At 33.7% G+C, this 27,808-nt stretch overlaps 4 protein-coding genes across 4 annotated transcripts; 1 reads left to right on the plus strand and 3 right to left on the minus strand.

Moving 5' to 3' along the window:
* LOC126687374 (BRCT domain-containing protein At4g02110) lies at window positions 1-5,717 on the minus strand. The gene is made up of 10 exons (XM_050381926.2): window positions 5,443-5,717; window positions 5,278-5,367; window positions 5,090-5,194; window positions 4,861-4,962; window positions 4,693-4,777; window positions 4,437-4,506; window positions 4,283-4,327; window positions 1,487-3,760; window positions 1,110-1,326; window positions 1-801 (listed from the first exon to the last, which is right to left on the minus strand). The coding sequence occupies exons 1-10, from the start codon at window positions 5,521-5,523 to the stop codon at window positions 259-261; spliced, it is 3,612 nt and encodes a 1,203-aa protein (XP_050237883.1). The 5' UTR covers window positions 5,524-5,717; the 3' UTR covers window positions 1-258.
* A 633-nt stretch (window positions 5,718-6,350) lies between these two features.
* Window positions 6,351-8,096, plus strand: LOC126653954 (uncharacterized). The gene is made up of 3 exons (XM_050347958.2): window positions 6,351-6,626; window positions 6,786-7,005; window positions 7,613-8,096. The coding sequence occupies exons 1-3, from the start codon at window positions 6,433-6,435 to the stop codon at window positions 7,826-7,828; spliced, it is 630 nt and encodes a 209-aa protein (XP_050203915.1). The 5' UTR covers window positions 6,351-6,432; the 3' UTR covers window positions 7,829-8,096.
* Window positions 8,097-16,761: 8,665 nt separating this feature from the next.
* LOC126688019 (phospholipase A1 PLIP2, chloroplastic-like) lies at window positions 16,762-20,208 on the minus strand. The gene is made up of 5 exons (XM_050382579.2): window positions 19,348-20,208; window positions 18,527-19,030; window positions 18,271-18,330; window positions 17,653-18,069; window positions 16,762-17,568 (listed from the first exon to the last, which is right to left on the minus strand). Exons 1-5 carry the CDS (start codon window positions 19,972-19,974, stop codon window positions 16,996-16,998), a joined length of 2,181 nt encoding a protein of 726 aa, XP_050238536.1. The 5' UTR covers window positions 19,975-20,208; the 3' UTR covers window positions 16,762-16,995.
* A 2,367-nt stretch (window positions 20,209-22,575) lies between these two features.
* Window positions 22,576-26,392, minus strand: LOC126653717 (dnaJ protein ERDJ3B). The gene is made up of 10 exons (XM_050347642.2): window positions 26,157-26,392; window positions 25,922-26,070; window positions 25,705-25,834; window positions 25,209-25,323; window positions 24,623-24,739; window positions 24,263-24,349; window positions 23,674-23,733; window positions 23,516-23,593; window positions 23,299-23,370; window positions 22,576-22,890 (listed from the first exon to the last, which is right to left on the minus strand). The coding sequence occupies exons 1-10, from the start codon at window positions 26,225-26,227 to the stop codon at window positions 22,732-22,734; spliced, it is 1,038 nt and encodes a 345-aa protein (XP_050203599.1). The 5' UTR covers window positions 26,228-26,392; the 3' UTR covers window positions 22,576-22,731.
* Window positions 26,393-27,808: the final 1,416 nt, after the last annotated feature.

Genomic DNA, 27,808 nt, shown 5'->3' on the forward strand with positions numbered 1-27,808 from the left:
TTTAAGTAGTCCAGACTTTTAAAATTACAACGTTATAAAATTGTATGTACTACTCCAGCAAACTCAAACGTCAATCTAAATCACCACTCAACAAGCAATCAATATTCATGTTCAAGTGAGATTATTAGTTTTAAGAGAAATCATACGTTAATTTGAAGCTAAACAGGGTCAATATACATATCTAATTCTTAGAGAGGATGTTATACAAAAATACTCACATTGCACAACGAATTATAGCAGCAGGTTAGGCTCCACTCTTCACGAAGTCCCTTTTCTCCTCTTAGAATTGCTGCTTTTACTACTACAATTAGCACAAAACCAATCCTCATCAGGAATACTTTCAAGAGGAGGATTACAACAGTCCATATGCATACCAACTCCACACCCTACCGAACCACTTTCGTCTCCACATACTAGCATAACATCGCCCCTATCTCGAGAACCACAGACTTCGCAGGCTATATCATCAGTAATGTTTGAATCATCTGATGGTGTCAAATCTTCTGCAAGTCCTAGCGCTTTGGTCGAGAGGTTAGCAAATGATTTCTCCGCCCAAGCATGAGTACTGTATAGTACATGCTTGTCCAGTGAGTACCCAGGCTTGCAAACATACTCTACCAAGTAATCAGCTGCCACGCAGGGTATCTCATGTCGGAGAAACTCTTGCACCCATATGTCAACACGTGGCATTCCAGGACTGATGATGGCATAGTCAACTCCGGATGCAAGGAACCGGGTATAAGGAGGAGAAGTTGCTAGAATAGTCCCATCACCAGCTTTTACCACACGTTTCAGAGTTTCCTGATTGTTGCATACATAAAATGTATCAGAAATATACTAAAAAAAACTCCAAAGTAAGCTCTTCTGCTAAACTATGAAGCACGGACACAGATTCAGGAAATTGGGACTCCCGGATACGGACACGGCAAAACGGTATTAGTTTCAGTTTCTTATGTTACAAAATGAAATTTAGTGTCCAAAACACCAAGTTTACGACACGCTTCCAAATCAGAAAATGTTGTTCACTTGAAGTGTACGTGCTACTTAACCGCTAAATAACAGTAGATTCAAAAGGAAAAAGTAAAGGTAGATAAAATCAGATAAGATACCAAAGGTGGTGCAATGCATTCTCCATAGATGATAATGCGCATGCCATACAAGGCACCATGACCTGTCTTTTCTCGCAGCTGTCGCCATCTTCTTGGAGCCTCTAAATTAATTAAACCATCTTCACTCAGGCATTTCTTATGCCATTCATATGGCTCCTCTTCCAAGAATCTTCCTGCTTGACTACAAGCAGTTAGATAATCACTCTTAAGAATCCACCTGCATTGAAGTCGGCATTAGTGTCTCTGAAGTAAAAAAACTTGACGTAAGAGACAGGTCAAGATAACTGATGCAAATACTCTCAGCTAAACAACTCAGAACTTAGGTAAAGCCAGATTTTACTATGCAATTTTCTGAAGTCATGCAGATAAAAATGTACCTTCCTGAGGCTGCAGCAGCAAAAAACTTCTCCGTCCTACGAATTGGGTCTGGGACTATAAGGTGAGTTGCCTGGTATGACCACTGATGAGAATCTCTGCACAACTTACCTTTTAAACCCTTAATAACTTGCTGAAACTCCTTTCTCTGCAGCCTATGTCCACTCAATAAGAAAAGTGCAGGTTCAGATTTAATGTGCTCTAGAACTTCTCTTGCTGGCTTACAAATAGAATCACTTTTTCTTTTCTGGTTGTTTTTCACGGACATTACTGATTTACCAGCTCCTTTTTCGACAAGGTCTTTGGCTCGACTTATATTTTGATCTTCAATAATTATTGGTTTATTCTCCTTCTCCACGTCCGTGGAACTCTTCGTACTTTTTCCAGATACAAGTTTGCTCTTAGGCTGACCAGTCGCAGAAGGCTTACCTTTCTCCTTTCCAATACCTTTTTTGGAGTTTGCTTGTTTAGTGACAGAAGGGACAGTCTTTGTCTTTGTAATTCCTGAAGGCTGCTTTTGGCCTTTGCTTAATTTCCCATTCACACAACCTCTCTTAAAGGTTGATTCATTCTTATGCAAAGGTTGAGCAGCATTGTTTTCTTCTACGGTACCATCATCCATGTCAACAGCTGTATTATTTGCTGTCTGATCCTCTGGCAGAATTTCAATTTTATCAGCAACTTTATCTGATAAATTAACCATGAGCCCTGCCTTCTCCCCATTAGAAATATTGTCACATCCATTTCTATCCTCTGGAGGCTCAGTTTCATCATCCATAAAATTAGCTTCACTGATATTCTTCTCTCCAGATTTTGTTTCACTTACCATGTCCTTCTCTTGTACTCCAGTGACATTAAGAGTTTCAGCATATGTTTCAAGCTTATCAGCAATGCAAGATTTGTTATGGTCTGCTCTGTCTCCAGACGGACCACTTGCAGGATCAATTTGTGCAACAGTTTTATTTGAATAAATAGAACCCTTTTTGTTAGTAGTACCTTTTAATTTTGGTCTTGAACCTAAAGTCCTTTTGGCAATCGTCTTCTTCCTACCTGGCTTTATACCTAAGCAGTCATGTCCACCATCAAGCTGTTCCAAATCGGCAATAACTGGAAATTTCTCAATCTCCACTTTCCCATTACTATGAGATGGGACCTGTTTAGTTTCCTTCTCATGCAAGGGGTGCCTGGCATCTGCAGTTACATGGGTGAATTTTTCAACACCAAGGTCTCCATCTTCAGGCTTGCTGGCCAAACTGGACTCTATCAACTCCTTGAGAGGTGTTTTTACATTTGAACTCTCAATTTTTTCAGTCCCGGGAGTCACGTTTTCAAAAAACAAGTGATTTTGTACGGGCGATTTCATTTTCAATTCTGATGTTTTGGCTGTTGAAGCATCAGTATGCAACTTCTGAGCAGCACGAAGACTTGATATATCATTCGTTGAGTTGTCATGATTTCCAGGGGGAGAATGGTCATTAAGCCCAGGTAGATCATGAACCACATTTCCAGGATCAAGTCCTTGGATTTTGCTACTTGCTGGTGGACTTCCTGTCACGCACGCTTGTGCATCATCCCTGTATCTATGATTCGAACATGATATGTCAAACTTCTTCTGATTACTGCTAGGTACTTCTTTTTGAAGAAACTGGCTTTCTTTTGGAAGATCTTTACAACCAGACCCGATTAAGTCCTTTGCACATTCAGCTTTGGCAGGAGAGATATTAAAGGATTTGCTCAATTCTACTTTAGCAGGGGATCTATATTTGCCTGATTCTCCTCTGAAAATTGATGATGGAGATTTCCGTGGAATTGTCCTTGTGTAATTTAAAGCACTGAATGTTGCATCAGAATGAGATTTCTCAGAACTTCTAAAAACAGACTGTAAGTCATTCCCCTGTTTTCTAGAACTTGGAGTTCTTCCCTGTGCATCAGGTAAGCCAATACCAGTGGCATCATTTAAAGCACTTGCATCCTGCCAAGTTGGCATCTCAGAAATATAACTCCTATCATAAGCGGATGCGTGATGATTTCTGCTAGGAGTTGTTAACATGTCATTCACATCCATAACCCTTGCAAAAGGTTCAAGTTCACCTGTATTATGCGATGCATTTGGCACTTCCCCATTCAATCTAGGGGATTGATAAGGTTTGGGGGTGCCAATTTTTATTTGAGGACTCTTATTTGACATTTTATGGCTCAATTGCTTTTCATTGGTGTCCTCAGCATCGTCCTCTGAATCCTTTGCTTCAGCTTCCATCACCTCCAACTCATAGCCACTACAGCAAGAAGAGCAAGATTTTAGTATAGATCTTTACTGCTATCTGACATAATCTTACGGATGAAATAGAGTTCATTAACTAAGTAATCGGACATAACATCCAGTTCCTGATTAATCCATGATTTATCTATAATGTACATCAATACAACAAGATGTTTAGAGTTTGTAAGAATTTCATATATTGACCAGTCAAAGTACTTTTGTGGGGAATCTTTTCAAACTAACCATCTTGAGACACCGGGATAAGAAAGCAGGTCTCTGGAACCAACATGACACAAAGATTTAAATTAAATCATTCATATCATGTAATTAGAATTAAGACTCTATAAGCCTAAACAGAACAAAAAAGTCACTTTTCATCTGCTGCATTCTTGGAGTATAATAATGTTAATCAAAAATCATTGCAGTAAGATAAATGGTGTATTTTAACCCTTCATAGCAAGAAAAAGTAACCAGGATCAAAACTAGTTCATCTTATTGCAGCAAGACAATACAAAGGAACCAAATTCCAATACCCTACCTCTTGTTATAATCATCTTCAGGAAGAAGTGTCCAATCCCTTAAGCTGCATGATCAAAACAAAGACAGTGTTCATTTCTGATAATACAAGTACTTTATTATACATGAATAATTAATCATCAAAAATCAAAGTAGAAAAAAAAAGGCTAATTTACCAATCTTCCAACCAGCGATGATTTATAAGCTTTATTTTCTTCAGCTTATGCGCAAGCTCATACTTTTCACCTGTACAGAATGAAAGCATCAACATAAAAAAGAGTTCCATATATATAGCAAATGCTAACCAGTCACTCTTACTACTATGATCTGCTTTATTCTAAACCTAACAGATTAAGCCTGCTAAGTCACTAATGAGCATCGAAACCCATAAACCGTGCCTTGGCTTTTTCAGTAACTATATCAAAAATTCACCTTCAAATTTATAGCATAAAAGATGAGTAACTTTGTTAGCTACCAATGGCTTAGAAAACTGCGCTCCCATCAAGCTAACCATAGTCTGAGAAACAAATAAAACACACAATCACATTTCAAGTAATTTTAAGAAACTGAAAAATAACTGAATAAAACAGGACGACATACCATAATATCATCTCGATCTTGTCTCTGGTAACCAGTTAAACACATAATTAAATCTTTAGCACCAGAAATTCCATTCAAATCCCTAAGAGGTCTATACATAATCTGTTACAAACAACAACAAAATAAAATCAAAATCACAAATTCCCTAATTAAAATTATAATCAAGCAGCAAAACAGTTTTAAATTAAAATAAATAAATATTGCCATAAAGTAATTAACAGAAACTCACAGAAGTAGCATCAACAGCCATTCCGTTGTCATAACTATGGTCAACCCATAATCCTGTGACGACTGTCTTCCTATCATTTCGTGCAGCAACACATACTGGATCATCCTATTAAAACGATAATTAAATTAATTGATATATTTTGTGGATTAAATATTAGTTTAAGCAGATAAACATGATTAAGGACTTACATAAACTACTTTATCCACAATTACATGAGTACAGCTTTGATTGTACTGACCAGCATCAACTCCACCGCCGTTCATTAGCTTTGCTCGAGCCTGTAAAAAGTGACGACACCGTTTAGTCTACTGTGATATTTTAACGGAAGTAGAATACAACGGAACCCTACTTACCTGGCTTTCATTGATTGGATCAAAACCAAAGAGAACAAAACGGACGCCGAGGAACGTCTTGGACGGAGAAGCGGTTTCCATCGTTTGAATTCAAAAATGTTCAGCTTGAACAAAGTGTAAATTAAATATTTAGGGGAAATGAATTTTTTTACTGTTTTTTCAAAACTTGTTGGGGAAGAATGAAGAGTGAGCGGTGGAATTGTAGAAGCGGGAAGAAGCAATTATTTCTGTCGGATTTTGGAATTTTTAATTTTTGGGCCCTGGCGGGAGTGGAAAATTTTGTGGCTTTGCGGTCGCATCCACGTGATAGGACACGCGTCCAAACTTATCTCGTACGCTAAAATCAAGATGGGCTGATTTGTTTCTGATTATGTGATTAATGGGCTTTCATTACCTGTTTTTGGGCTATGAAAGAACTGGACTTAAGTTTTTTCAATTTTACATGGCCAAATTTATTTTTAGGTCCATATAATTTTAATATTTTATTTAAATAGTTTTTTTTCAAAATTTTATATTTTATTAAGTTTTTGTATTTCACGAATATGATTTAATAGATTATTTTCAGATGGAATCATTACACAGGTGCTCAGTTTTTATTACTATTACTACGTGAAACATAATAAAATTGAATGATCAAATTTTTTTATTCTAAAATTTCCGTATTTTTAAATTTTTATATATCTAATTTTTGTATTTTTATCTTTTTTATTATCTGATCCATTTTCGAGTTTGGTCTCATGCACGTTTCATGAAAAACGTAGTGCATGTTCTTTTTTCATCTAAAATAATCTTAGTAATTCAAAGAACTAGATAAAAACAGAAATTTAAAAATCAGATAAATAGAAGATTAAAGTACAGGGGTCTTAAGATGATTTTAGCCATTTTACACAAATGAAAAAAATTAGGAGTGGGATAAGTAAAACTGATTAATTTCATTGTTGCATTCTTGACTCATCGCATCCTGTAAGAGGAACAGCGGACGACAGAGAAATGGCTTGGCTAACCCGATTTTTAGCGGCGGTGGCTTTTTTAGCCGTCGGAGTTATCTTTTCACCGGAAACGTTCGGATCAAAATCAGCGGGTGAACTATCTACATACCTGAAATTGGCTCACCTGCTCTGCTTCTCCACTGCTTTTGGTGCCGCTCTTTGGGTCACCTTCATCGGTGGCATCATCATGTTCAAGTAAGTAAAATTCCTTTCCTTTTTCTGATTCACTATTTAAAAACTTAGGTTAATGTAATTTTGATTATTGTTATTTGACACTTAGTTTAATGGAATTTTGATGATTACTTTGTAATAGAATGAGTATGATTTAGTCAAGAATTGTGTACGGATTTTCAGGAATCTTCCGAGGCATCAATTTGGTAATCTACAGAGCAAGATGTTTCCTGCATATTTTTCATTGGTGGGTGTGTGCTGTGCAATATCTGTGGCGTCGTTTGGGTATTTACATCCATGGAAATCAGCATCCTCTGCGGAGAAGTACCAGCTCGGTTTCTTGCTCTCTTCGTTAGCGTTCAATCTTTCTAACTTGTTTGTCTTTACTCCCATGACCATTGAGGTATACTTAGTAAACTTGTCAATTTTTAGCCCTATGATTTCAATTTCCTATAAGAACTTGCATTATTTGCTTTGATGATTATGTCAAATTTTAGTTTCCGAAAATATTTCGGATAGCGGTTTTAGGATGTCGAATTGTTATCTGTCATTTCTTTTGCTGTATCCACCTTTTCTTGGTTGTTGAGGAAATAGAGGCAATGAGTATTGAAAAGAAGTGTTCTTTTTTTTTATTTTTGTTTGGGGTTGTAAGCTCCTTCTTGTAAATCATCCAAAAATTTGATCATTTTCTTTGTCAAATCTTGGAAGTTGATCATTGTAACTGGAAATGTGTGGCATCTCCGAGCATTTTGTCATGATAAAGTAAATAATTGAATGTTGTTATTCTATGTTCTCAACTACCATTCTTTTTCATAAAACAATAGCCAACTTCCTGTCATGGAGAACTGATGGCATTAAGTTTGCCAAATGGTAGTTCTCCTTGTTAAATAACGTTTCAATTTGAAATTCCGCATCATTTTCTCGTGGGTATTTACAGTGTTGCTGGTTTTCATGTATAAGTATGTTAATTGTTTCATTAATCCAAGAATCTTCTGCTTTTGGTGGATTAGATGATGAAACAAAGGCATAAAATGGAACGAGAACTGAACGTTGGAGAAGAAGTTGGGTGGTCAAAGAACCAGGAAGCAGCAAAGAAAAATCCGAAGCTTAAGGCCATGAATAAAAAGTTTGGCATGATCCATGGTTTCTCATCCCTTGCTAATATTATGTCTTTTGGCAGTCTTGCCATGCACTCCTGGTACTTAGCAGGTAAGATGAATCTGTAATTGAAGGTATGGCACTAAATTTATTGGATAGACTTAAGTACTCAAGCTGTGATTATTTCTCAACAATATGTCAAGTTGAAGAAGCTCCTCATCTCACGGTTGTTGTAGTGAAGTTTGCAAATGTGCCTGTTTCAGTATTAGATATGTCTACTTGTCTAGTCATAAGATAATAATTTTCTTTGAGCTGTTCCATGGATATATGTTGTAACATTGTCAAAAATATGTCAATGCCCTTGCTTAGTTTCGAATACCAGTTCAATTTCCTCTATTTTTCCCACTATTGAAAGATTGCATCAACGTTTCTGAGTAGCGTGTTTTTGTGGAAAGACTAAGGAATGGAATTTCTACACTAGGTAGATAATGATCTAATTCGCAACCACGTAATTTCTATTACTGTTTTTTATTCAAGCATGTGTACCACCTTTGATTGGGCTATCTATGCAGAAGAAAAATTATGTTCCATGAACCATTAAAGCATTGAATGTTGAATCTTATTTTAATATTGGCTGAAAGCATTTAGGGTCAGGATGTTGAATATATATAAATAGTTCCCTTTCATCTGTACCCTATCTCTAAATTTCCCTATGCATCCAATAACATTACAACTTGCACTAACTTGGTTTTTAACTGACTTTTTAATACCATTATGTTTTCCTATTACCCGCGGTGCTGCCATGCATAACTTTTCAGTCTGGTATTCAAAAGATGCATTGTATAATAAGAACTTAGCATGATCGTTCTGAGAGTGTTTTGAAGTGCTGGATAAAATGAATTGTACAGCGGCAGTGTTCATGCTATAACTTATGTAAATTCGTGCTTTTCCTGATATAGCAATGTTTTTCAATTTATGCTCATGGTCATTCTGATCATTTACTGTAGTTTGCCTGTATTAAGACCAGTTTGCCTGTATTAAGACCATCTTCAAAGGGAGTCACTAAAATGGAAATTGATGACTCCCCGTCTTTCAAGGGAGTCACCTAAATGCATTTAGGTGACACCCTTAGACCATCTTCTAGGGGAGTCATCAAAATGGGAATTGATGACTTCCCATCTCCAAGGGAGTCACCTAATTTAGGTGACTCCCACATGCCCTCTCTCATGAAAAATGGTGAATGACTTATTCTTTCACTGTTTCACTTTTTGATTATAATAATAGGACTAGTTTATAATTTGATACTTATAGTTTATGGTTGCATTTAATTAATTGCTTTCTTATTAAATAATTATAGAGTAGTTTTAAATGTAATAGCATTAAAATATATTAATCATTTATTTTCCATGATAATAATATTACATAAATAATTTAACAAGACAATAATATAAAAATGTTACATAGATAATTTTACGATATAATAACCTAAAAACGAAACATATTAGGACATTACATACTAAAGAAATAGAACACATCTTATATCAATAATCTTGAACTTTGCAATGCTTTAATTGAGCATTTGTGGATGAACCACAGTCATTATGAGAATTGACTTATTATTCCATTAATTTTAATTATTATGTTGTGTTAATTTAAATAAATTTATGTAATGTTTATTTCAACTTTTTATATTGTGTTAATTTAAATAAAATAATGTAATGTTTATTCTAAGTAATTTTAATATAAATTAAGTTTTAAATAATATAAGATTTTATAATTAAAAAAATTAATAGCGTTATATTTTTAAAATAGAAATAATACTATATGTTTGATTCGGACGAATATGAGTATGAATAAGTTTGTGGCTGTAATTGGTAAAAAGTGTATAAAATGTTAAGAATTAAAAATGATTAAAATATTAAAAAGTAAAAGAGTATGTTTTTTGTGAAGAAATTGGTGACTACCATTGGAGTAAATTTGGTGAAAATTCACCAAATTGAGAAATGGTGAAGGAAATTAGGTGATTTTCTTTGGAGATGCCTTTACACTCTTTTTCATCAGAAATGGTTTCCTTCACCATTTCACTTTTTGAATAAAATAATATGATTAATGTACAGTTTGATACACATAATTTGTAGTTGTATTTAATTAATTATTTACTTATTAAATAATTTAACGAGATAATAATATAAAAATATTACATGAATAATTTTACGAGACAATTAATAATATTACATAATTAGTTTTACGAGATAATAATATAAAAACATTACATAAATAATTTTACAATATAATAACCTAAAAACGAAACATAATAACATTACATAATAAATAAATAGAACACATATTCTATCAATAATCTGGTAGATTGGTATCAAATCCACCAATATTAGTAAAATAGTCACCAAAAGTATTTAAAGTAGAGGATGACTGTTGAGCTCTTTTTTGAAATATTCGTCTGTATTCGGCTATCCAATATGCACGCATAGTTGGATCAACAATTGAATTCAAGTCCATTATCAAAATTTTATGTTCTTCCCTAAATTCTTTGAGACCATATTTTTGGAATTACTTTCCATGTCTATTTAGTTTTTTTATTGTGTTAATTTAAATAAATAAATATAACATTTATTTTAAGTAATTTTAATATAAATTAAGTTTTATAAGATTTTACAATTAAAAAAATTAGTGGCAATTTATTTTTTAAAATATAAATAATACTATATGTAGAATTCGGACGAATATGAGCATAAATAAGTTTGTGGGTGTAATTGATAAAAAGTGTATAAAATGTTAAGAATTTAAAGTGATTAAAATATTAAAAAGTAAAAAAAAATATTTTTTGGTGAAGAAATTGGCAATAATCATTGGAATGAATTTGGTGGAAATTCATCTAACTTAAAAAATGATGAAAAGAAATGATGATGAATTTTAGAGATGCCCTGAGAATAAGAAGATGGTTGTGAGTTTTGAGGAGGCATTATTAGTAGAATGGGCATTAAATAGCTATCGGATGGTAAGTGATAAATTAGTGAGATTAGGATGAGATGGGTTAGTTTTGATGCGGTCTTGGCGAGTGTCTGTAGCGGTCCTGGAGAATAAGCAGTTAGGGTGGGCAGGTTCACTGAAGTCAGTAAGAGTAGAAATGGTAATAAATGGGTAATAAATGCTTATTACAATCGGTGGTTAGAGAGTATCCCCTATACTAATAATGTGGAATATTTGGAGAAATGTCATCGATAAGCATTGGATGAAATCACAGTCCGGGCCTATAATCGACTCGCGGTTTCTACTATATTTGTTTTAGGATTGTAATCGAGCCGAACCGCGTTTTGAAATGTTCTTTTTCAGCTCGTTTATGCAGAATGATGTCCATATCTAGTTTGAGCTTGGTTTGAGTTTTGAGTACTAAGCACTAAATCAATTTATTTATATTTTGTAAAGCTGGAGCTCAGCTCAGCCTCAGACTCAGCTTGTATCTTGTTCATATAGGCTCTAAAAGAGCCGAACTCGAGCTCATTTAGCATTTAAGTGAACAAAATACGAACCGAGATCTAGAGCTCATGTGTAGCTTAATTTTCCAACGGAAGGTTCTTCAGGAATTGTGAGCCATATATAGGTGGGAGGCTGATTACCTAAAATGATATCCAATTTATCTAGGAAAAGAGTGGTAGGCGTTTCGTTGTGTATGAGAAGAGTTTTGTTAATTCCGCAATCAATAAACATCAAGTCAGCGATAAATAATATTAAAATTGTTGGTCAGTTTGGTATAGTTGAAATAAGTGAACTGGCCAAAGTTTAGTTCATGTAGCAATATAAATATTGACATTATACATTTTAATAAATCAATTTTCATGTGGTATATAAGGGTAAATCACACTTTTACCAACTAAATGGCTATGATTGAGCTTATTGTTTAAAAAAAAATATCTATCTTTTAACCTCTTTTCAATTATGTCCCGATTTTATAAATCGTCAATTTACCCAAATCTGCACTTTAAAGTTTTAAATGTATCCATAATTTTCATTTGGATCGATTTTTCCCTGTGGATAAAATCATTTAAAAACACTAAATCTCAAGGTATAGTTTTGCTTTTTCATTTGAAAAAAATTAAATAAGTTCTTTATCTTTAGGATTTAATTTAATTAACTTTATTAGATATAAATTAATTTTTTAAATTTTACTAAAAAAATTAAATAAATTAAAAACTGTCATATTCATTTCGATATTTGAACCGCGATGCTCATCTGATCCCGTTGTCTCCCTCTGACTTGCCGCGTCCCTCCGGCGAACAGTTCTTAAACTGTTCGTCTTGAGGAAGATGAACCAAATATGTTCTGTTTTTCTCAAGGCGAACCTAAATTGGATTCGTCTTGAGGAAGATGAGCGACGCGTCAGAGGATGGCGGCGGGGTTAGAGAGTGGCGGTGATGGAATCAGAGGCCTTCAAATGTCATAATGAATATGAAAAACTTAATACCATTAATTTATAAGAAATAAAAAAAATATTTTTTATTATTATTATTTGAATTTGTGGAAAAGAATGATTTTTGTTCTATTTATAACATCTAGTGCTATTTAGAATATATGTTAAATATGAAGAATTTATTAGAATTCTTTTCGAGTGAAAATGAGGTTAATTTAATGTTTAAAGGTAAAATTAAAAGTTAAAGGGGCACATTTGAATAAAGTATAATTGAAAACAATTTTTTTTTTGAAGATTAGCCTTATGATTACGTGTCTAGATTGCTGTATTTCTTTTTCAATTTTAACTGAATCAAAAAAATTACTATAAATGAGATTCTGAAAATAAATTCTATAGTTATAGAAAGTTCACCTGCACGTTTACCTCTAAATTACAAATTTATTCATTTTACATAATCAAATAATGTGTACGTATAATAAATAGGCTAAACCTATTTTGAAGTCCCTGAACTATATATTTTTAGTTCATTAGGTCCCTTAATTTCTATTTGACTTGTTCGAGTCCTTAAACTTTCATTTTTTGGTTCATCAGGTCCTTCAACTTTTATTTGCCTTTCTCAAGTCCCTAATTGTTTATTTTTTGGTTCATTGAGTCCTTAAATGAATCTTCGTTTAAGGATCTAATGAACCAAAAAACAAAAATTTAAGTGCCTGAAAAAGTCAAAATAGAAGTTGAGGATCCGATGAACCAAAAAATAAAAGTTTAAGGATTTGAGAAATCTAAATAAAAGTTGAAGGACTTGATGAATCAAAAAATAAAAGTTTAAGGATCTTAAAATGGATTTAGTCTAATAAATATTGAATACTGAACGATTCAGCCGGTCATTCAGTTTGTACATTTTAGAAAGCTGACCAATATTATTATTTTTTGCTTAATAGCTAAAATTTCAAAAAAATTAAAAATTGGTGTTAAATTTATCAAAATTAATAATTTGAATTAAATTTACAAAAGACACTAAAATTCATGATATTTTTACACTATTAAATCTTATTTTTTTTAACGGTTCAATCACTTAATTGTTATAGTACAATAATTTTTAGATACAAAAACAGGTAATTCTGATTTTTTTTCTTTTTTGAATTCATCAAATCTCATTAAATCGAATATGAAATAATTATATTTGTAGAAAATTCGGGATAATTCAAAAACTAAATTCGATGACTCGATATGGAACAGACAACATGCTGCCTTATTCGCATATCTTACTTACGAAAAAAAATATATTAACTGTTTCGCTAATTAAATGCAGTTTTCAATCAATCTTCGATCAAATTTCATACATCACCCGCAAACGCATATCATCCGATTCATTCAACACTTGATAACTTCTTCATAAAAAAGAAACAACAAACCTTTTACAGAGAAATGACAAAAAACTTTTCACAAATAAATGACAAAATAAAACATTTAGAAAAAAACAAACAATAAAAAATAAATAAAACTAATATAACTCATAAACGTTTCCATTTTATTGTTGATGGTTTTCAATTTATCTTCATTTCTTGATAATTGAATTACGCTTCGTTGATAAATCTTAATTCATCAGGAAAATTGAAAAAGAAGTAGATATTTACTATATCTATGAAATTAAAATAACATATATAAAGGGACGGCTACAGTCAACAGTAAAAACAAACCATTAACGGCTGCCGGAGAAGAAACAAGAAAAAAAATTCTAGTCTACTAGGGTTTGCTTAGAAAGAAAAGAAAGGATTTTTGCTCTCACTTAATCCTATTTTAGGTAATTCTGATTTATAGACACAAAAAGAGTATTTTTTTTTGGTTCTTTGTAAAAGTATCAGAACTATATATAGCTATTACGCAAGATTTAGAGTATAAAATGATTGGATATTTAAATTTAAATTTTAAATTTTACTATAATAGCAAATAATAGGAAGTATGATAAGCAACTCATAAACTAAATGTAACGTCGGCACGATTGATTATTTAGATGGGTATATAAGCAAATTATCAACTAAATGTAATGTTGACATTGATTGATAATTTAGTTAATATGTGACTTGGATTGGAGGGGACTCCAATATCATCAATAATTATTCATCCTTCCTGTTCTTATTCAAGTAAAATAGGCTCCACATCAATACAACTTAAAATTATTGAAATGAATTAGCAAATCTGATAAATGATTATTGGAGAAGAAGGAAAATAGTAACATCATTTTCCATTTATAGTGGATGTGTGGAGTGTGTCAAGGTAATTTTAAACAGAACAAAGCATCAATTCACCCCTTAATTTGGCACGAAATATCAAAAAATCATTTTTAAGCAAATCGAATTACTTCTGTCCTGAACTAAGAACCGCATCATTTTCACCCCTCTGACAAAAAGAGAAAAATATTTAATTTTACGTTATTAACTCTAATTAATTATACATATTTCTAATTAGCTCTAATTAAACTCCTAACTAATATATTAATTAAAATTGTAATTAACTCTAATTTATTTTAATTAAAACTAATTAAATCTAAACCTAATCTACCAACAGTCGTCGCAACCCTCCATCCCCTGCCAAGCAACGAGCGCCGCCATCGTATTAATTTAGGGATTTTATTGCACCTTTTCTTTTCTTCTTCACATCTTCATCTCTCCACCGGCTGTCACCGTCTCACCGCCTGCAATGCATATGGCGCTGCTCCCCTGGCTATTACGGTCCATACTGCTGCAATTCGAAGAGGAGGAAGGAGGAAGGAGCTACTCCTTCAATGAGAGTTCGACGGTTTCTTCACGTGTAATTCACAGTTTCTTCGCCTAAAAGATTCATATATTTTAATTTAAATATTGGTATCATTTTTGAACTTTGAAATTATAGGGGTATAACTGAAATTTAAAAATGATTAAATATCAATTTCAAAAATAAATTAAAATTAAGGGTCTTTTTAAACTTTTTATCATTTTAAACTGGAATATGTGTTTGACGCGAGGAAGAGAGAATTTTTTTGTCAAAAGCTAAAATTTTCATTAATGAGAATGAAAATTATATAAATGGATAGTTCTTCAACACATTGAAAGAACTATTCTAAAATAATTCAGAGATATTAATACAGTCATCGAATAGAGCTTTTTCAACCATCAAAAGGTTCACCAAATATAAAATGGTTCAAATGAAAATACGATCTTGAAACCGCTTAATTCTTAAAGCTTCAAACTTTTCAAATCTCATCAATACATAAATCCATAATTTATCTCCCAATTCTTAAATCTACAAGAATATGGATCTATAGCGCAAACAGACGCTAAATTATTTTGAGCGATTTAAAACATCGGATCAAAGAGATGCGAGAAGACCTTAAAAATTTATTCAATTAAAATAAAATTCAAACAAACACTTTAAAAAAAACTTATTGAAACAAGAAACACTTTTTGATATGGTTATGCTAAGTTCATAACGAAAATAATCTGATTCGTTTAGAAATGATCTTTTTGATATTGAGGTGTATTGATCCATTGTTTGTTTTAAGCATGTTCAAATTCGATTTATATGATATTCTAAGCTTAACATTTTTTTCAGGCCAAAATCAGTCGGAAAATAAATAATACTTTAATCATGTTCTAGAAAGCGGATAGAAATTACATTTATCATTTTGTCCCGATATATTCCTAACAGAAGCCTCTTTTCCTTCTCCGCCTCCGCTCAGTTCTCCGGATCCATAAATATTAAGCTTTTATAAGTTTATAATCCAAATAAACAAAAATTATGTACTCATTTGATGATAAACCCCACAAGTTGTTTACAATCTGTAGCCTAAAAATATCTACTAAAGGATTTGAATATGTCAACTTTTCAACTACATGTCTGCTCGTATTAAAATCCACTTACCAACTGTAGCATTACTTTCACAAAATTTGGGCATGTCTAGTGGTCCCTCGTTTGTTCTCTTTTTAAGCTATCCATTTTAATTTCGTAAATAAATAGTACAAGCAATTTGATGCAACAAAATGTCAAAACATATTCCATACCAGACAAAAATCCAGGAACATAACACGAAATGGCAACTACACTCTACTACCAGAATTCAAATCAATCAAGTTCACCTAATTACATTGGAAATTTTACTTTTGAAGAATTGAATTTAAGAAAAAAAAATATAATTAATAATTTAATTTACATATTCAAAAATTAAAATTTACATATTCAAAAATTAAATAACACAATATATAACGGTCCCTCTAAATCAAAAAACACCACTTCAACACGCACAAAATTGACTGTAGAAGAAGCAAATTATGAATCTAAAAAGCAGGGTAAGTATGCTTTGTTGGATGGATAGGCACAAATAGCAAATGGCACCACCGCCCTTTTTGGACTAGACTGTCGCCACGCCATGTTTTGTCTGCACCTGAACCATTTAGCACACCCAAGACCTTTTTTTTGGCTCATGCTGCTACTTTCCATGTGCTTAATGTGGGTCATATAATGAATCTACTGGTACATTCAACCCCGTTTCTACTATTTGAACTTTCCCGTTCTCCAAATACATTTCAACGGATAACTGTATACTAAACGTAAATCTAATCGCTGATAGATACAGAACAAAAACGTCGTAAAACATGCTCGTACGGATAATTTTTACAGCTAGGTTCCCAACTGTAATTTCTTCTTTAACATAGCCCAACTGTTTAATAATGATATGTATTGTACTTTTCCAACATCTTATAATGGATGGACAGGAAAATAAATTTTTTTCTACTCCCTATAATGAATAAAGAATCGCCTAATGATCTTGATGCCCATGTGAATCTAGCCTGTACAATATTCTAAGACAGAAAGGCAATGTACCTACATAGATGATCAATGAATGTTGATCACGCTGTATGCCCCCAGCAGCAGCAATCTTGCCGGGAATAATAGAACCACTAGCAGATGCATGTGTTGTGATGCGACGAGCCTGCTAAATCTTTTCAATGATTCCCTGCCCGTCTGTACGGCGCCAGAGAAATTGAACTGGTTTTGCCCCAGGTTGATTGATACCAGAGGCCTCTCTGTGAAGAAGCCACCACTTTGTGGTGCCAGGAGGGACCACCAGTACTTGCGTCGGTGCTCTCTTTTGGTTTTCCTGATACGATTAAGCTCTTGACGAATCACACCACGCACACATTTTAGGTAGGAATTCATGTCATGGTCCCTTTGAATGGTTCCTTCAGCACCGTAAGCAGATTTATCACCTAAAATCTCAAGTGGGTGCGGGGAGTTCAAAAATAAACTCTGTGCAGCCCGGAGCAGCTTCTCTGCATCATTTGTGTCAGACAACGGATAGCTTAGAAAATATAGGCCACTGCCAGATGGAAGAAGATCGTGGTGAGGGGAGAATTTCTCATCTGGCTGTAAAATTAAAAGCTCTCCCATTGGTGCATACAGTAGCTTCTGCAATAACAGAAAACATTCAATTTCCGTTCCATGGACAAAACAACAATGAAACTAAGGTATTGTATATGGTGAAAAAGTTACCTGGTTATTCAGACAAGGATGATTTCTGAAGTTCTTATTCACAGCCTTTAGAAACTCTGCAACATGACTAGGATAATTACAAGAGAATGCTCGAGGCACAATGTCTCTATGCATAGTAATTGCCTGAACATGACTTCGTGGCAATCCAAGTTTACGAAGGAGATAGTCACCGCCACACATGACCGACGGTGCACCAAACGTTATAACAGGAAGTAAGGATGAAGTTGGCACTTCGTTTCTAATCATCAACATGAGATTTATGAGCAGAGACAAGCTCCCACCAAGAGAATGCCCTGTGAAACGAAAGGTCGCACGTCTCCCGCAAGACTTTAAATGAGCTTGGACTTCCGGCAACATTTGTTCGTACATACCCTTTGCAGCCTCATAGATACCTCTATGCACTAGCACATCCAACCCCTGCACACCAAGAGGACACAACATTTATCTATATTAGCGAATTGTACAAGTGAAGAGATGACATTTCGTTATTATTCGCAAGATATTAAAAAATCGAATTTGAGCATTTTGTAGCAACCCATCTCATTTTAGCTCATCAAAGGATATAAAGAAACATTAAAAGAATAACTGAACTAGAATTTGGCAAAAAGATAAATGTACCTCAAACTGAACAGGTTCGAAGAGTAAATTTGCTTGCCAAGATGCTAAGGACTCAGATCCCTGCGCGACAGATGTGCGAAAATTAGAACATATATAATCTATGACTTGAAACATACTACAAGTCCATGTTCTAGATATTAATGTGGAAAGTGTAGATTTGATTGCGCACCAACCTAATTATGGTGAACATAAATTGAATTGTTACAGACATTGTATGAAGGAACCAAGTTAAATAAGGTATTAATTGATAGCTTACCTGAATCACAAAGAATCTTGTATACTGGTCATCATCACATATAAACCATTCACATGGTGAGGAACCTGTTGAACTCAAATCATCGGCAACAGCCTGCTTAACTTCCTCCTTTGCAGCAACCACAGCTGTCACTGAGTCGGTGGTTGCCATGAAAGAAGCAACCTCCGAGTTCATCATGTTGACATTTCCATTGCCACCATCAAGCGAATCTTTACCCGTCTTAGATTTTGAAGATTTAAATGGAAGTATGCTTTTTGTATGACCGTGCAAATAAGAAGCAGCAGAGGCAGCTATCTGATAAGCAGTAGAGGCACTTATATGATACCCATTATTCTTCTTATCTTCTCGGACCTCTGGCGCCACCGGTTGCTCTAATACCCCTTCCTCTACTTCTCCATCTTCAGATAATGACACCTGAAGTTTCTCTGCTTTTGCTGATAATTCCCTCTTTTCAATCGAGGATGTCACATACCGAAGGCCGCGATACTTTAAGAGGTTCCCTGCCTGATTTCACCAAAAGATTACACCAAAAGGAGTAAGACTCCATCAAAATTAAGTTTTACAATGCAACAAAAAATGACCAAAGATCAAAGTATATTTATAAATATAACAAAGTTTGCAGATGCATGCAGAACCAAAAACTCAACTATTCCTCCTTGGCTACATTGTAAAAGAAGATTTATACATAAAACAAAGTTTGCAGATGTATATACAGAACCAAAAAATCAACTAATCACCCTTCAAATAAATATTGACTTGATCCACCATGATTAAATCTAAGAACCCTAAATCTCAATTAAAAAAAAGTGAAATTTTGGTACCTTAATTTTGGGAATGCAATAAGCAATGTTACCAAGATAGGACATTTGAGCATAAAGCTTAGCTTCAGCTAAAGAAACCTTCTTTAACAATTTTGAAAATGAATCCTTATCAAATTCAAACCCTTTTTCATGACCATCATCATCAATTCTACATGCATCACACTCCTCCTCCTCCTCCTCCTCCACCTCGTCATCACCGCCGCCTATCACCGCCACATCACCACCATTAACATCTAACCCTTCTCCCCCACCACCGTCGCCAATCCTCAATTCTTCCTCCTCTTTCCAGAGAGACCTCACGTGTAAGATCTTTAACACCCAGTTATTCCCATTTTGTCCCTCCTTTGTCCCCGTCTCCATTACTCCATCCTCTCTATTCTCCACCAAAACCGCGTCGTCCACCGCCATTCCGTTAAAACGGTTACTTTTCCCTCCCCCGGGCCAAAAAGATTGCAAAGGATACCTAAATGAGAATCTTGAAGCTGCTTTTTGTGGCACACTGGATTTCTCCCTACCAACGGCACTCACCTGAGACGCAGTTGCTCGTATGTCCAAGGTGGCGCCGCCACCGACGGAGATCGGCGGTGTAATACCGTGAATTCCAGTTTTTAAACACAGAGTATCCATTTTTATTTCTTCTAGTTTCTTGGATTTAATTTCGTATATACGAATTTAAATATATTTATAAGGCGTTTACGTAAATCAACAATCTTTGAATTTTCTTGTTCTTGTTTCTTGATCGATAAAATCGAAAGCCCGAATTATAAGAGAAAAATTAAAATCAGAGAAAAAAATTTAGAAAGATTTTAGGAATGGGAATAGAATGCGTTTTATAACCAAATTGGTAACCAACCTTCATAGTCACACTCGGAACCTTTTTAACTATTTTTATTTTATTTTATTTTATTTTTAGCTATTTTTTTAAATTTTATATCTATTTTGGAAATTCTTCTGTGATATTTAGATGAGCAGCCGACTACTTATCAATATCATAGATGGTGAGACGACGTCGTTTAGAGTTGAAAGCGTAAAATGCGCTCATTCAATGTGTTTAAATTGTGCGTGTCAGTACAGGAACGTGTTGGGAGACAGACGAAGGGTTGTGATCAGCTACGAAAGCGCGTGTTTTTTACGAGACATACGGAAGATTAGGGAGTGACACGTAAGGAGATGTAGATGAACTACAAACAAAACGCATTCAGCTTAGCCATTAAAAGTTGACGTGTTAGGTTGACACCTAGGATATTTGGGTTTGGATTGGGTACGACTCTTTTCTTAACCTTTTCTTCCGGTTACAGATGAGATGTGGCTTTACACGTCTTCCTACGATTAATACTTACACCCTCTATCCACAATGCAACACCTGTCCTCTTTCTCACTTCTTTTATCTTTTTTTTTTTTGATAATTATCTTTATTTATTTTTAATTTAATTTTAATTTTGTCGGTTTTAACCAAACCGGTTGATATTTTAAAAACGTGGTTTTTAATTCAATTTAGTTTTGTTTTTTTCTTCTTTACTGTCAGTTTGATTTTTTAAAAAAAAAAATTTTGACTGGTCTCAATTTGAGCTGAAAGGTTTTCGATTTTGTCAATTTATAAAATTTTAGTTTTAATTTCAACCGAACAGACCAAATACTCACTCTTTTTTTTATAGGATAAATATAGATGATATGTTTGATTCAAATTTTTAATTCTCTTATGAAAAATTCTTACAAGTTCCATAAAAAGTGCATGTTCCTTCAGAAACGCATGTTCTAGGTCAATCAAATGTTAGAATAGCTAAAATATTTTCATCTCACATGTCATTTTGCTATCAATTGCCTGGTTAGATTCACACGATTTTTATGGACTTAATCTCAATAAAAAAATCTTATCGAAATATAAGTAGCTCAATGAAAATTATATGATGATTATCTATTGTACAATTATATACATAACACTAATAATTAACAATTACTCCCTCTGCTACATAATATTTATCGGATTTGAGAATTTTTTTGGTCCGTAATATATATCACATAAAGCATTAATTGCTATTTTTTCATATTTGCCCCCCATTAATTTATTAAAAGAATACAATAAACAAATAAAAATAGTAGTAATAAATGTACATAAGTTTCAATATAGGGTTAATTTAGTAAAAGTGTTTATAAATTAAGACATATTAATTATTTTCTTAATTCTTGTGTTACAGCAAATGCAACGAATATTATGAAACGGAGAGAGTACATTTCTTATAAAAACACTTTAATAATGTAACAATAATCAGAGCTGGAAGTGGAGACGTAGACTTCGTATTTCTGAAAAATCAGAGCTTTTCCTTCTCCACGCTAGCATGGACCAACTCGATCTCACTTCTGCTAATGAAGACCTTATCTGCTAGTGCGGGAAAGCACAACAGTTCACAATTCGTTCATTTGCAGTTGTTTCTCAAGCTCAGATAACTGCAAGCCCTGCCTTCTCGAAGTTGTGGAAATCAGTTAGCTCTCCTCGCATCAAGTTCTTCGCTTGAACAACTTTACATAGAAAGATAGCCAGCCGCTCTTTCTTCACTCATTGAAACATAATTCCTCAGGTAGAAACAACTTGTGTCTTTTGCGGCGATATATATTGAGGATGGCGACTATATTCGTAGGCATTGTTCTTATGCTAGATAAGTTTAGAATTATAATTTGTCGAAAATTGGTTTGTTGGGTTATGCCTCGTAGCCTAGAGGACTTTATCTTTTGTTGGTGTTGTTTGATTTACAACAACCTATACTCAGATTTGTGATTCAGTATATGGGTCTTCACTATTTGAAATTTATGAAAAACAAGAAATTTGCGTATTTTTCAGAGAAAGATCATGTGAGTAGAGCCGGATTGTATTTTTTTTGGATGATTATATTCGTTTTTGCCTCGCTCTTTAATTAACCTCTTTTAATTTTGAGTGTTGGCTTGCCGTTTCTTAGCATTTTATAAAATTTCATTCATAAAAAAGAAAATATGACAATAATTAAAAATATTATTTGATATTTTTAAATTTAGGTCTAATCACTTAAAAACCATCCAGGTTAAAACTTTTTTTCAATTATACCCTAACATAAAAAAAAATTATTTATATCTTTTTTTTTCTTTTTTTTTATATTTCATCTCTATCCCAAAATTAAAAAAAAAACTTGCGATATGGTTCACATATATGACAAATGAGCCAAAATACTGGAGATTTTCATAAACAGCTCACTAAGAGACGAGAAAGGCAAAAATGCATTCCATTAATTTGTATGCTGCTACTTAACAAAAAAAAGAAGCAAAAGCCCCATAATCGTCTTAAATTTCTATATAATCTAATGTTACAATTGGGAACAATTTAGAACCCGAGATCAAAAAATTTGATTCTATAATCTAGCCAAGAGTTTCCTTGATCTTCTGCTTTTGATTTTCAGTTAGTGAAGTGGGGAAAAGAACCTCAAATTGGATGTAAAGATCACCTTTCTTCGTGCTAAAATGCAGTGGCATTCCTTCTCCTTTGAATTTTCTCACCTCCTTAGGCTTAGTGATTCCCTGAACATAGTTTTGACATATCATTGTAGTTTCACTTTCATTATTTACTGTTTATTTAAAAGTTACATATCCGAGTAAATAATAGGGTGGAAATTTTCTGTGGTTACTGAGCTATATAATTTAATAGAACGATCACCATCATTTCAATTGTTAAATTTCGGTAGCCGAACTTCTATTTTTTAACAACGCGAGGTTATTATAGCCATTCTGACCACTGATTGCTTATGAGGCAACAGTTTTACGTTGCTGCATAGGCATTAGTAACCTCACGTTGGAAAAATAAAAATGGAAGCTCAGTAACCAAATTGTAACTGAAACAACAATAACCATTTCTTAAATGTCCATAATTCAGTAACCGTAGAAAAACATAACCCAAAATATTACATGCAAAATATACTCCATGGTTACCTTTGTGCTAATGTCCACTAAATGTTCATCTAAGTGTTTCACGGTTTTCTCAAAACCAACAAGCGCTTGAACCTGACAAATATAGCATCAGGAGAGTAAGCCATAAGATTCGTGGAAGTACACATTCAATTGTATTGTTCTTGCACAGCGAAAAGAATAGGAAAGGAAACGTGGGGTTGGGAAGCACAGAGAGATATGCCGGGTGTACGAAAATTACCAGTGTTATTGTCACAGTTGTGTGCAAGTCATTGCCTTCCCTTCTGAATAGATCATGGGGTGCTGTACGAATACGGAACTGCCAAAATTTTGATGATTATTATTTGTCTTTAAAAGAAAAACACCTAGCAATATCACAATTCACTTGAAAGGACTAACCTTCAGATCTCCAGGCTCACCGTCTACTACTGGCTCGCCATCTTCATAGAAAACCACCTCCTGCAAAACATCCACAAAGACAGTAACTTAACCGTCTGCACATATTCCAACAACTGCAGAATATCTAATAGAAGTCTGCTACACTAAAATTCTGCCATTTACCGCCCAAATGCAATGCTATAGGAATAATACTGTTATTATTGACCAAGATCTGATAAAAGCACCCAAGAATGATAAATGCTTATTGGAATGCCTAAGAGAGATGAGTCGAAGTGATTTGAGTACCCCGGATGAACATGCATGTAAGAAATCAGAACTCAGTTAAAAGAAACCAAAACAAGAGATATGCCCAATTATTCCATCTACCTTAAATGGCCAGGTGCAGCATCATACACTCCCAAAATTTGGATCTTAAGAAACCTTAACCATTATGCACCAAAGGACTTCCATAACAGGTAGACATTAACTAGTAACTATCATGAAAATTGGAAAATGGAGAAAGAAAAAGAAGATAACAATTTTCATATGCATTCACTGAGGAAAGCAGAGATTTCTATAACAATGTGTTCGGAAGTTATTGTGCACTTACTTGTCCATCCTGCATTCCTTTCTCAATATCAACAGTGACAAAATAGCCCTCGCGTTCAAATTTGATATTTTGGCATTGCTCACAGACCTGACAGAAAATAGTAAGGAATTTTAGAGCTTTGGAGGGTAAAGCCATAGAAGTGACAGAAATTGGAATGACGATGACACTAACAAACCAGCCCATGCACAGAGGTCAACAAACTCTTATTTCCGGCAAACGAAAGCAAGTCAAATTTTTAAAGGACCCAATTGTATTGCCAATCAAATTAATTGCATCAACATTTTTTCTTTCCACACTATGAAGATATTGATAGCACAAAGTATGATATTGAACTACAAATTTGTTCAGGCCATGATTTACCTGTTCTGTCATCTGTTGAAACATCCCTGGACCAATTTGCTTATGATAAACTTCATTTCTGCAATTACAGCGTCTTTTGCCAGGGGCTGGCTTTATAACATTTTTCTCCCTCCAAACCTGATAAATCCACATTAGACAGCCATTTGTCCACAAGCCAAACAATGATCATCATAATCAATTTTTATCCTTCAAGCCAAGTAGTAGAAAAAACAAAAGAACGACATGCATGCCTTGTAATGTAAAAATCCATCAACCAACAAAGAAAATGCACAACTGTTAACGGCTGATCAGACAAAGTCCTAAACAGTTAAAAAAGTTAACTCTGCAAGGCTTATGCACCGACTGATTGATTTCCTCATTTAACAAACTGTCAACTAACTAATTCGCAGCTTTCCGGTTTTCATATAGTTCTTGGGGATGTTTGAAGCAGGGGTGTTGAATATGTAGATGTGCAGGTACAGACAAATGTTCCAAAAAGAAACACCACAACCAATGTTATCTACTAATGTTCAAAGGGCTTATCTAGCATTGTCAAAAAAATACTTCTATAATACATGCAATAAGTATACATGAAAATGATCCTTACCTTTAGTGAGCCACCCATGTACAAGTCTTCCAATGTAGCATCCAAATCGACAATTACATCATCACCTTTTACAATTGTTTCTTCCTCCTCCATAGAACCTCCTCCACCAAAGAAACTGCAAACACCATTTTAATCATATAAGACCTTTACAATACTAACGACAATCGAGAAACAAACGAGAATTGAGAACTCTCGTATATTATACAATACGCACAAGTTTCTAACAGGACACATTTTCCATCATAAAAGCTACATTAATTTAATGCCCTTGTAAGGATAACACCCAAATTAAATACAGCACAATAACTGTCCAGTAATGTAATATGCATGATAGTGCATATCATAACTATGCAAAGCTAAATGCCTCATGCATATCCTACATAAAACTTAATGTTCATAATTAGTGTAAACTTTTGATCATCTAATAGACATAGACTATAACAAAATTCATTCCCTTTCCTTAAGCTAACTCTATCATATAATGAATAAAATTTACCTGAAAAGGTCTTGCATATTCATTCCCATGCCTCCACCTCTACCTCCACCAGCCATATGCTGTTTAATCCCTTCTTCTCCATGCCTATCATATATATTTCTCTTCTCGCCGTCCGACAACACTTCGTATGCTAAATTTAATTATAAAAACAATTAGTAAAAACACTCAATTCACCAAATCAACAATTAAAATCAGGGATTATTTAATTCATATTTACCATTACTAATCTCCGAAAATCGCTTAGTAGCCTCCTCATTTCCAGGATTCTTATCAGGATGGTACTTCAATGCCAGCTTTCTATACGCTCTCTTGATCTGTTCATCTGATGCGCTTTTCGGTACTTGCAATATATCATAATAGCTTTTTCTGTAATCAAATCGAAACAAAATTAGCATTAGCTCACTCATTGCAATGTACTTCGAATCAAAATCTAGGGTTTCAAAGATACGTACGCAGCAATTGCAGCAAGAACGTGAGATAAAGCGCATAATAGAAACACAAGCTTTGCTATTTGATACGCCATTAACAATTATCAGGAGAGAACTCGGATCTCTCCAAATCTTAAAAAACCTGTAAAATCTGAAATTCTTTATCTTCTTCTTCTTCTAAATTTTTGTTTGAAAGTAAAATTAGCTCTTCGTCGTGGTTCAAGAGTTTGAGCACTGATACGAAACTTGACCAGTAAATTGCAGGGTCAGACACTATGACCTTTACCAACGTGTTCTTGTTGTCACGAACCAATCACAGCAAAGAGAGGGTTTGTTAAAGCCAATTAGAGATGACCACGTCATCATTGGCTTTCTACGTGTAAAATGGGTTTGCTGTTTTTGAAAGTTAAATGACGTCGTTTATTGTGTTGGATAGATTTCTCTAGCATAAAAGATCATTTAGCACCTAAATTTGACTCCAAAGATCATACAAATTAAAGTTTACAATTTTAGACGAAGTAACCCAAAATTTGCATATTTGAATCAATTAAGGCCACAAGTATTACACACAGGCTGTAAATGAACTCAGTTGGTCACAAGCGACTCGACGCTCAACCCGATAAGAGTTCAGTTCGTATTTATTTGTATCGTAAATGAAATAAGATCAAAGTTAATTTTATGTTTATTTATTTAAATGAGTCGAAATAGTGATGTTCATCTCTTTTACATTTATGAATAGCTCGTATTTGAGCTTCTTTGTTCGTGAACAAATTCGTATATAAGGTCGATTTTCGCAAGTATACGGAATCGTAAGTAGTGTAAAAATATGAAGTGAGAGTTATGAATCCCATGAAGAAAGCACGTCCTAATCACTAAATTTAAGCAACTTTAGTTTATCTAGAGAATCAAGAATTTTGGTATACAAAAGTCTAAAATGTAACAATGCAAAATAAATAATTAAGTAAAATTAAACTATGAGTTAAACTAAACCAATGATTCAACAATGGATATAGCAATTTGACAATAATAATCCACATATACTACTTCAAACCCTGATTTATGAATACTAATGTCATAAGTGTATTCCAGGTTCCTAGGCACTTTTTCCACTCTTTCGAATTAAAAGTAATCAAAAGCTTAATTTAGTAACTCATTCTCAAATAACAAATAAACCTAATCAATTTTAATCAATCTAATTATACACTTTAAGAAAACCTAACATGCACAGTTCATTCTTATGTTACCAAGCAATATATGTCATTGATTAATTAAATCTAATTAGTACTAAACTTGCTAAAATTATAGTCTAATACAAGATAGGATTAATGAGCTCTAATAACCCGAAGCAATTGAGCAAACCACACAATCCAACCCAATATATATAAATAAATAATTTATCATAGTATATGTGAATGTCAAATCCAATTAGGAAGTTAGTGATTCATTACCTTTGAAGAAAAATTCAAATAAAAGGAGAAGAATAAAAATATAATTTATTTTTTCAGCAACCAAAAATTCAAATGCGCGTCCTACATGTCGATTAAACCGTTAGTATTTTCCCAGCAACCAAAAATTTATTAATTATATTTAATGATAAAAAAATTATCAGCTTTTTAGCAAACTTTTTCATATTTTTTTTTTGACGGCATTGTGGAAGTTGCTCACTAGGTGTCTAA

The sequence above is a fragment of the Mercurialis annua genome, linkage group LG6 (genome assembly GCF_937616625.2).
Source record: "Mercurialis annua linkage group LG6, ddMerAnnu1.2, whole genome shotgun sequence".
Lineage (NCBI taxonomy): Eukaryota > Viridiplantae > Streptophyta > Magnoliopsida > Malpighiales > Euphorbiaceae > Mercurialis > Mercurialis annua.